Source organism: Fragaria vesca, linkage group LG1 (assembly GCF_000184155.1).
Source record: "Fragaria vesca subsp. vesca linkage group LG1, FraVesHawaii_1.0, whole genome shotgun sequence".
In the NCBI taxonomy this organism is placed as follows: Eukaryota; Viridiplantae; Streptophyta; class Magnoliopsida; order Rosales; family Rosaceae; genus Fragaria; species Fragaria vesca.
In genome coordinates, this window is record NC_020491.1 from 4973386 (window position 1) to 4984367 (window position 10982).

Below are 10982 nucleotides of genomic sequence, written 5' to 3' on the forward strand. Positions count from 1 at the left end.
TCGTCGAAGTATCAAAGATTGTTCACAAAAGGAACTCTATGTAGCTGCTAACTGAGACATACAATATAGTCCAAATGTTCATCTTCTACTTCTATATTACTGGAACTGGATTATATCTTCCTCAAAGGATTAGACTATGTACGTGTGCTTTACAATTTACTTAACAGAAGAAATACAAATTGTTATTGTGCATGTTAGTCCTTTATTGTGCATAATACATGTATTGATTTGAATTTTTTTTCTTTTATATGAGATAAATGTCTCGATTTTGTAATGATTGATGTTACTAGACTAAATAATACATAACTTATTAAAATTTCTCGAGCCGACAAAACTCAAAAGAATCCTCACTAGTTTGGTATTTATGTATTTTTTTTTTTTTTTTTGTAGAAGATGGTTTTTTGGATCCTCAACTGGGTCACTTGCAGGAGGTCCAGGCCCATTGGCTCCTTACAGTCCGAGTAAGAGTCTGGTTTCATATGACTACAAACTCTCACTGAACCTCCGCAGAAATACAAGGACTTCCAAACTGAATCTCAAGCTCAAGCTTTGAGCTTTCTCAATCAGTCTCTTTATCAAAACATACACACGTACAGAGATTCCAATATCAAATCAAACTTCCTGGTTTTAGTTTGTGTTCTGTAAGTAGTTCTTATCTCATCTTCAATGGCTTCAGAGATTCTACTTTTGATTTATATATCTCTTTTTCCATGGTTTAGTCTATGCATTGTTGTAAACTAAATGATACCCAGCTGATCAAAATCATAGTAGACTTCATACATCTGTGCCTACATAAGTTTTCAATGCATATGTTCGAGTTATTTTGATGGGATTTGTTGGGTATGTTTTGTATGTTTGATTCAGCAGTTGAAGGAGTTCAGCTTGGAATTATGATTCTAGCTGTGGTGGCATTGCTTCTGTGTGTCTTTCTAGGAGCTTTCGCTCTGATCCCATCTGGTATATTCTTATTCGTTTATCATCTTATAAAGAACAAAAGCAATCTTTCTGAGTTGTTGTAATGTCAAAGAGTTTGAATCTTTGATAGCAAGTTTTGGGTTCGGGATATAAAAGAGAAACTCTTTTTGGTTGCAGGGAATACAAAAAATGTTAAGTCAAATGCTAAAGCTGAGAAGGTAAAATTGTAATTCTTAGCAAAGAAATTATCAGTTTTCTAGAAGTGAAGTTTGAGCAAATGTTTATGCTATTTCCATTGCCAGACAGCCAAGATATACACTAAAGCTGAGGTCGCTTTGCATAATAAACGAACAGATTGTTGGGTGATTATCAAAAACAAGGTACAATCCATAGTTTCATGTTCTTGGGAGATCTCTTGTGCTTGTTTCAGCCTTCATGTGGCTTTGCATTTCACACTTGCATAGTTTTGTCAATGGCTGTAGGTGTATGACCTTACACCATATGTAGAGGTACACCCGGGTGGTGATGCCATCCTCGCACATGCTGGGGATGATTCAACTATTGGGTTTTATGGGTAAGTAGTATATCTGCTGAAATGCTTTTTCTTCCTTTACTCGTTGCCAAATGATAGTTCCACCTCTAACGAGAATGTTTCACCAACAATGTGTTGATATTGGATGTGACTGGATAGTTTTAAGTGACTCTCGTCTTATTTGATTGCTGTCAACTAATCATATTTCGAAATAAACCCAGGACAATTGATACACATACATATGTAAAACATCTCTCACCCGAATCATGTTTTAACTCCAAAAGTGAGGTTTTACATCAATGTGCAGAATGTGTTTCAATTGGTTCTTTCTAAGTGCAAATTCATAGGTTGATCTCTATCTTCCTAGATCAGCTGGGTAGAACTTTTGTCTTTGTAATCTGCAGTACCTAGCACCTGCAGATTACATTTTATTGCATCAATAAGCTTGTGGCAATGACATTGCTGACATTATCTTCTTTCATGTTTTATAGGCCACAGCATGCTAGCCTAGTCTATGACATGGTTCACGAATTCTATATTGGAGATCTGGAGCCTGGAGCCGCTGTAACTAAGTAGTCAATAGCTTGTAATATCATCTCTTAGGCACCAGCATTCCTTCTGTATTCAAATAATTTCTAGTTGGTTTCAGTATTGCGTTTGTCACCTGTTTGCTTATGAATTTGGTTTCAAAGTGTTCTTGCATGAAAACCCCTGATCTCATGTGTTCTAGTGATCACAATGATAGTCAAACTAGAATATGAAATTGAACTAGAGTTCTTCCCATTTACATTTGAGGGAAGATTAAAGACTGCTCACTCAGTATCTCTTGAAAATCTGACTCTTTGTACCAAAAAAAAAAAAGAGCCTGACTCTACAAATGAAGGTATATCATCGATCAAATATAGGGAAAGCAATGGAGCAGTAAAATGAGCAACCAAATGAAAAAAGGCTTGAATTGAATTAATTGATATGTACCAACAGCATATGGAAAAATCACATTTCAAGCTATCATATGAATCTCTGTAAGAATTGAGGTTACAGAACTAAAGAATGAGGCTGGGGGGAGAGACCGAGTTACAAATCAACCCTGACATTCTGGGTTGAGGCTGAAGAATCAAATGGATTTGAATGGATGAAGCAAAAATTTCCTAAAAGCACTCTAACCAATAACCAATAATTGAATTGCCAACCAATCCCACCCCAACAAATTTTTCTTCCAACACCCTCGTCACCCATTCGATCTTGAGAGATGGGCAACTGATCACAACAGGTTTGATCACAATGTGTTTCACTGATCACAACAGGTACGATCACAATGTAATATGTTTCACTTGGAACTGAGCAAATTTCTTAGCTCTCATATTTCTTCGGTTGATACCACTGTGCAAGACTTCTAGCCAAAGAGCTGAGGAATGACAACTTTGGAGGAGCTCCTTTCTTCCCTAAATGCTTTCCTCCCAAATCCGTGTAAGTTGGACCCATATCCTTGCTTCGTTCAATCTTCAGGGATAATAGATCAGAGCAGGTCAGAAAAAAGAAAAGAATTTCTACCTCTTCACATGTAATGTTACAGTTTAGAAGAAAGGCCTCACTCAGCATACCTTGAATATCTTCCCATTCTTCAGGTGATATCGAATACCCGACCAATTGATAGACTGAGTAAAATGAGAACGAAAAGCAGAGATGGGGTACAAAAAATTATCTACGACCAGTGCAATGAACACCTGTCATTCAAGTAATAATACATTAACATTAACATTAGAAAGTACTGAGTAGCAGTCAAATAGTTTCAAGAAATATGAATCTTCGTAATGAAATTCAGAGTCTCTTCAGAGAACAAGGAAACTTACAAGTGCCCAGTTATATGTAGCAAGTGAAAGGTTAGGTGCCTCTGGTGATAGCATGTTGCATAGATGGACTTCTATCCTTGTCAAGTTCCACATTGAAAGAAGTTCCACAATAGTGCATACAGCTAGGCAGCCTACCAGTGTCAAACCTGGGAAAAGATGGTTGCAACAGTCAGCCCTATGATTATGGTTTGCTTTGAAGAATAAAATAAGACTTAAATTAAGGGTGGTTTTCTAGGTTAAACTTCTGAGTCCAGGTAGAAGTCTGTCATTATCAGATGCAACTGAGATGCACCAATTAAAGGCGAAACACAAGATGCATTTCTTGGACATCAGGATTTTTGTTAAAATCCTGATTTGCAGTACTCTGTCTAAAATTCTAAATTATCTACCCAATGACCACAAAAGGAGTTGAAAGCAGGGCACCAAAACTGTATCCTCCATACTGAATTTCCCCACATGTATACTCTAAAGGACCTATCTAAAAGGTAAAGTAGGGTTCTCACCACCAAAAGTGAAGGTTGTTTCCTCAACCGAATACCCCTTAATATACATTCGTAGGGCTGCTGTTACATGAACTATGGCCATCAAGTATGGTGTTACAAATCCCCATGAGAGATAGCAGTGGACAGTAAATAATGCGCGGTTCATAATCCAGTTAACCTTTGTTAAATATGATTCCAATACAAATGTCTGCTTCCTCAAGTAATTCCAATACCTACATGAAAAGTCAAATGTTTAAATTCAACCAAATTCTTTAGGTAAGAAGTTTTTTGTTTTGGTATTTGAATAATTGTGCATAACAAACCTTGAGAAACTAAGATCACTTGCAAGGGGATGAGGAAAGACAGCAACTGGAGGTGATGTGATGAGCCTCTTGTGAGCCCCTGGAAAGGGTCAATAACATCAGCATAATGCTTGGTCACTATAAATGATGCTGTACTTTGGTGAAGGCCTTAATTCACTAAGATCAATGCACCTATGCCTATTAAATGATCGAGATTGAACAGAAAATGTCAATGAGAATATACCAGATATAGCTGCCAGAGTCATATCATCGGAGTAACCACCATCTCTAAGCCCTGAGACCACACCATAGCGATCAAGTCTAAAATCATCTGCATGCATCTGCAATCAATCCCAAACAGTTAGCCTGATATCTCAAATTTATATAACGCAAGCTAGACAGGAAGAAGATGATAGCTACTTGCCATCATGCAACCTCCCCAGAGAAAGAATGTCCTTCCACCGGTAGCAAAGCCCATTGAGCAAGGCTGTTGACAACAAATATTCCAGAAATCAATGAGTCAGGTATATGTTATGCACCCTAATATACTTTTAAGCATCCAAAAGCAGTAATTTATGCCGCTATTGTTTATGTAATTGTACTTTATCTGATTTTGCGAGTTGGCATTAGTTATGCAGAATGAAATATAAATTAAGACTTGTATATTTGAACTATAAATTTCAGATATGCTTTTAAGTGAAAAAAGAAACTGGAGAGCATGTGGTTGATGGTTCCATACCATATGATACTCGTAGATGCAGTAACTTCCTAAACTTCCTGAAGGCAAATCAAGAGGGTATCCAGTTTGAATGAATATCTGCACATCATTTCAACAGAGTAATATTAACAACCACAACCAGAAAATTAGCTAGAAGATGGGTTACTATATATTACATCAGAGTACAAGGATCATACGTCAGGATTTTTCTCCATCTCAGTAGTTAGGGCTCCAATTGATCCAGGGTGGAGCCTAACATCATCATCCAGAAATAATACATACTTGCTGTCTTTGTGCATTTTGTCCACTCCAACCTACAAAAGGACATCACTATCAGTAAACACAAGAATCTCACATTATCCAAAGTTCAAACCCAAAAGGCAGAAAGTTTAAATGCAACAGGCTAGTCTGAAGCCAAATTTCCATATATACAAGTAAATATGAAACTTTTTTTAGGATTTGACAAGGATCCCCTAAGGAGGAAAGTTATAGAACAATCACTTTGATCCAGTATCTAGTCTAGACATCATACACAATTAAGAACAGGTTATAATTCACAAACAGAAAACATAAGTTGTGCTACACCTTTAATATTGCACAGCGACACAAATAATACTTTAGTTTGTACACTAGAAACATACCAATTGATTGTGAATTTTCTGACTGCAGGTTGTTGAAAGACCAGCCACAATAATCTTAGCATCAACCTCCTCCTGCCAACAGAACCATGGTAAACAGGTAAAGGAGGTTAGTATATTGAAGATTGTTTTAGTGTAAACATCAGCCATTTAATGAAGAAGAAGCAATTAATGCATCAAAGCAAATGTTATGGCATTGTCTCATGTGTTTTGCTTTTGTGATTATTAGAAGACTTAATATATTAAAAAATATAATTACAAACTGCTGTAATAGTACCTTAAGCTCAGATGTTAGCATGGATACAGCACGGTAAGCAGGGTCTTCCGTACTTTCCACCACAAAAATAAATTCTAAAGGACCTCCATATAGAGACGTGATCTGTGTTCATTAATAAAACAAAACCATGAGCATCCTTGATAGTACAACACTATTCATCGAAAGACACAGAAACGACTCCCTCACCTGACTTCTCCAATTATGTAAGTTATGTTCTCCAAATCCTTTCAAAGGCATAACAACAGACACTCTTGGCAAGTTGACCTGATTCGAGTGCTCGAGTTCCATGATATCCTGGCAAAGGAAAGCAAAACTATTCCCTCGTTGCATACTATCCTTCATCCTTTTAATCTCTCTGTTCCTGAATCGAGAAAAAAGAAACACAACAAATTGAATATCAATCACGAAATTGAACCATAACACTAAACAACAAGCCAATCGCCGAGAGAGACTAGAGTTCAAGTACCTGACATAAGCTGCACAAGCCCATCCCAAAGCCAGAAGCAAACAAATTGAACATCCCTGCAGCACCAATAACATTGAAATCAGATACCTTGGCTTACACTATATCAAAACACTGAGCGCCAAAATTTGATGAAAGAAAAATCAAAACATTACAAATAGTGAACTATTCATGAGGACAATTTCACTCTAAAAATCCAAAAATCCATTTCTTCTGACCATAAACCAAATCCTTGACCTCATTTCTGCAACTAAATCACACTTTTTCACCCAAACAAATCAAAAGTTAAACCTAAATTTCAGAAATCAAAATCAAAAACTGCCGCCATAAATCAAAATCCAAACATGTTCAAAATCCGAGCTCCTCGAAATCACCACCTCCACAATCCGAGCTCGAATTCCGTCGCGCAATTCTCCACATTAACAAAAAAAAAAATTGCTCCGGCGAGCAAAAAAAAAAATCAAAAGAAGAAGAAGAAGGAGCTGGATCTGAGAGACGAACCTGGAGCTGAAGAAAGACGGCGAAGGGAGAACAGAGCGTTTTGCTGAGAGAGAAGAGCAACGAATCGAGAGGATCCATTTCCGTCGTCGACATTATTCTTCAATCTTTTCTCCGTCGACGACAGAAACCTTCACCGTGGCCTCTCTCTCTCCGTCGGAGACAAAGACGAGGCGACGAGAGCAGCTCCTCGGAATCAACAACCGCACATTTGCTCTCTCTCTCTCTCTCAGATCGCCGCCGGCTCGGGTTTAAACGACGTCGTTGAACCGTAAACGCAGAGAAGAGAGAGAGAGAAAAAACGACGTCGTTGGACTGAAAGGAGAGAGAGAAAACGGAGGAGGAGGAGGAGGAGGAGGAGGAGGGATAGTGTGACAGAGCGGGAGGAGGAAAAAAATAGGAGAGGTTTGATTGGGCTTCTTATTTTCGCTTTTTGGGATCGAGCTGGCAAAGTTCGTTTTTTTTTTTTTGTTAAGGTACAAATGCAGTTGGAGAAAAAAAGAAAATGAAAATTGAAATTGGTTATTATGGGGGAGAAGGTGAGCTGGGGATTGAGACAATACAAAGGAAGATGCTTTGGTTGTGATCCGAATCTGGGAGGGGTTTCTGCATCACTGTCAGCTCTCTGGTTTTTTGCCAATCCCACTCTGGCTATTGGTCATTGTTGTAAGAGGGAATGACTTGTCTGTGAGTGTAAAACTATAAACAGCAAAAATGTTTGATCTAGCGCAGCATATAAAGAATTTCGGATACAAATTTTGAGTAAAGATAAGAGACGGATGTATATTACTTGTGTAAGACCAACAAAGGAGCTGGAGGCATAAAAAAATGATTGTGTAATACATTTAAGGTGTTCAACTAATTAGTACTGACTACAATGGTCGTCCGACGTATTTTACGTTGATATATATATCTAATCAATCATGAATGAAAATTTTTATTCTACAAAAAAAAAAAAAATAGGTGCATACTATTATGAAACTCTGTATTCGAACACTTTGTTAATCATATAGGTTTGTATTTTAGTTTCTTACGATTTTTAAAAATTATATCTACGAAAGTAACATGAATAAGATATCGTCTACTCATAAACTTGTGATTTGTTTAATCAGATGAATGCAATTAATTAATTAAAAGAAGAGTAAATGACACTTTAGTACTAATTTTAAAGGTTTATTGCCCACCCCAATGAAAAACTTTTTCCTATGCTCATTTCAATTAAACTTAATAGATTTACTTTTCTACCCATAACTTATCTATCTCTCTCCTCTCATTCCGGATCTCTCTTTCATTTCTCTCTCTCTCTCTCTCTCTCTCTCTCTCTCTCTCTCTCTCTCTCTCTCTCTCTCTCTCTCTCTCTCTCTCTCTCTTCTCCTCCTCACCATGGTCTTCTACGTCATGCCCTCCCAGATTCCGATTCAGATTCACTCCTCCTCCGACTCCAAGACCTCCTACGCCGTCATCTTCGACGCCGGCAGCTGCGTCCATGTCTTCTGCTTTGACCACAACCTCAACCTCCTCCCCATCGGAAAAGATCTCGAGCTCTTCCTCCAGACCAAGCCCGGTCTCAGCTCCTACGCCTCCAACCCTCGCAGTGCCGCCCTGTCGCTCTCAGATCTCCTCCACAAGGCCGAAGCCGCCGTTCCTAAGGACCTGCGTCCCTTCACCCCCGTCCGCGTCGGCGCAACCGCCAGCCTCCGGGCGTTAGGTGTTGATGCATCTAATCGCATTCTCCAGGCTGTTAGGGATTTGCTCAAGCAGTCAAGCTCCCTCAGCTCCCAACCTGATGCTGTTACTGTCATCGACGGAACTAAAGTTTACTGGAGGTAGTAAACTTTAGTTTTTCGAATCTAAATTGTTCTTCCTCTGTTTTAGTATGTATTATAGCCTTGAAAATACTGTTTTGCAAGTTTACTACCCCCAGTAAAAGTTTACTAGGGGTAGTAAATTTTATTTTTGCATCTAAGTTGATTTTTCTCCGTTTTAATGTGTACTTATGGCTTTGGAGATATTGTTTTGCAAGCTTACTACCCCCAGTATAAGTTTACTGGGGGTAATAAACTTTATTTTTTCGCATCTACGTTGTTCTTCCTCTGTTTTAGTGTGTATTATGGCATTGAAAATATTTTTTTACAAGTTTACTACCCCTAATAAAAGTTTACTGGGGGTAGTAAACTTTAGTTTTTCGAATCTAAATTGTTCTTCCTCTGTTTTAGTGTGTATTATGGTATTGAAAATACTGTTTTGCAAGTTTACTACCTCCAGTAAAAGTTTACTAGGGGTAATAAATTTTATTTTTTCGCATCTAAGTTGATTTTTCTCCGTTTTAATGTGTACTTATAGCCTTGGAGATATTATTTTGCAAGATTACTACCCCCAGTAAGATGTTTACTAGGGGTGGTAAACTTTTTTTTTTGCATATATGTTGATTTTTCTCTCTTTTAAGGTATATAATGGTCATAGGAAAACTGTATTGCAAGTTTACTACCCCCAGCAGAAGTTTACTAGGGGTAGTAAACTTCATTTTTTGCCGGTATGCTTCCGGCAAGATCCGGTGGGTTCTGGTGACATTTTTTTCAAAAAAATCCAGTGAGACTCCGGCAATTTTCCGATCACCATCAATTTTCCGGCGACCGGTGACCGGAATCCGGCGGCCAGTGTCCGGTGATGGGAATCAGGCAACCGGTGTTCAACGACCGGAATCCGGTGACCGGCGCTGGTGTCCGGTGTGCTTCCGGGAAAGTCTTCTCTTCTTCTTTTTCTTTTTTTCTCTTTAAATAAAAGTTAAGGGTAAAAAAGTCTTTTAAAATATCATTTTATTATATTTTAATAAAGATTTGTGTATTTGGGCTTAAAATAAGTACCTTGTATTCAAATGGGCTAATAAAAAAGATTATCATTGAAATGAGGTTTGACTTTTTTTATTTTGTGCAAATGGTCTTTTTCCCTTAAAAGAAAACTGATTTGAATTTCAATTAGATTTTGACAACTCCTTAGTTTATCTATCTAGAATGATAACAGTTTTGATGATAGAGATTGCAGCATTCAACTTCAACCCTTAGAAGGTCGTGGTTTACTATTTTGCAGTTTGACAAAATAAGAGACTTAGGGGTGAAGCTCTCCACCAATTATTGGCTCTAAATCAACAAAGAAGCGTGTACGCTATTGATTTTAATTAAAAAAAACCTATATCTTATTACAAGGAGTGTCATGAGTCATGACTCATAACAAATAATTTAAAGATGCCAGAAACCAGAAAGCTCTTATGAATCATTATAATTAATTCTCACAGCTAACAAATCCACTTTAGAATTCTATATATCCCAACTTGGATTCATATTTCGGACCCACGAAATGATAATTTATAGATGAACATTGTGGATATTCCATTTCCTTTTTGGGATCAAATTCAAACTGATATCATATCATGATTCACAATGGTTTAAGCACAAACTGATAGAGAAAACCGTGTAAACCGTGTTTCGCTTGCAGAGGCGACTTTGGGGGCAAAATCTGATGCAAGAGGTTATATCATGTTCATGAATATATGAAGCGTTTGTTAATCTAAAAGGAATGATTTGTACCCCATTTATTTAGCATATTAATCAAACTCAGACGATTACTACTTCCTGGTAAATTCAAGTTAATGAACCATGCCAGGATATAACTGCATAACATATAGCTGCATTCGGATATTTCTGTCTTGCGCAAATATTATCTCTTGTCGAGTTGTCGCCTAACATGTTATGTTGTTGGTATGTCGTTTTAAACCATGAGAACCTACACTAAATCTGGTAACGAAACGTAATGTGTGAAGCTTGAAGGAACAAAACCGAAACTACTTACAAAACTCTAGTAGTAGTTACTGCTTGAAGTTAAGTAAGTGGGTGACACTGTGGATCATACAAGTTTCTTTTAGAGTTGGTCATTATCAGAAGAGAATGGAAAGGAATTAGGTATTTGTGTCGACTAATTAGTGGGTTGTGTCCTGTGCTGGTTTAGCTTTTAGCATATTTGTAATGAAAAGGCATCTGGGATAGACCATATATATGCCTACAACTGTGGGGAGGCAATGAATTTAGGCAAATTAGAGAGAGTATATATCATACTAGGAAAGCGCTGGACTACGCCAGAGTAGTGTACGCCAATGTGGGGTTCTCGTCACGTGGCAAAATATCAGCCACAAATTTGAATCTTAAGGGTATATAAGTAAAATTATCAACTAACTGCCGTTACATCAATAAACCTATCACAAAAATCAAACCCCCCTATCCCCAGCCAACTAGTTTTGACTCTCTCTCTCTCTC

The 10982-nt window shown here is 37.7% G+C and overlaps 2 protein-coding genes across 3 annotated transcripts; one reads left to right on the forward strand and one right to left on the reverse strand.

Annotated features, from left to right (window-relative positions):
* The first annotated feature begins 481 nt into the window (after window positions 1-481).
* LOC101295743 (cytochrome b5-like) lies at window positions 482-2196 on the forward strand. Of its 2 annotated transcripts, XM_004287426.1 has the most exons (6): window positions 482-641; window positions 865-957; window positions 1093-1133; window positions 1218-1295; window positions 1398-1489; window positions 1939-2196. In XM_004287426.1, exons 2-6 carry the CDS (start codon window positions 891-893, stop codon window positions 2021-2023), a joined length of 363 nt encoding a protein of 120 aa, XP_004287474.1. In that variant the 5' UTR covers window positions 482-641; window positions 865-890; the 3' UTR covers window positions 2024-2196. The 2 variants fall into 2 exon arrangements, with proteins under 2 accessions (XP_004287474.1, XP_004287473.1); XM_004287425.1 differs by lacking the exon at window positions 482-641 and having other exon boundaries at window positions 748-957.
* A 179-nt stretch (window positions 2197-2375) lies between these two features.
* On the reverse strand, window positions 2376-7049 carry LOC101296224. Its single transcript, XM_004287427.1, has 14 exons — window positions 6679-7049; window positions 6181-6236; window positions 5901-6075; window positions 5715-5816; window positions 5441-5512; window positions 4997-5113; window positions 4821-4898; window positions 4506-4568; window positions 4326-4422; window positions 4103-4181; window positions 3801-4012; window positions 3298-3443; window positions 3049-3171; window positions 2376-2947 (listed from the first exon to the last, which is right to left on the reverse strand). The coding sequence occupies exons 1-14, from the start codon at window positions 6769-6771 to the stop codon at window positions 2798-2800; spliced, it is 1563 nt and encodes a 520-aa protein (XP_004287475.1). The 5' UTR covers window positions 6772-7049; the 3' UTR covers window positions 2376-2797.
* Window positions 7050-10982: the final 3933 nt, after the last annotated feature.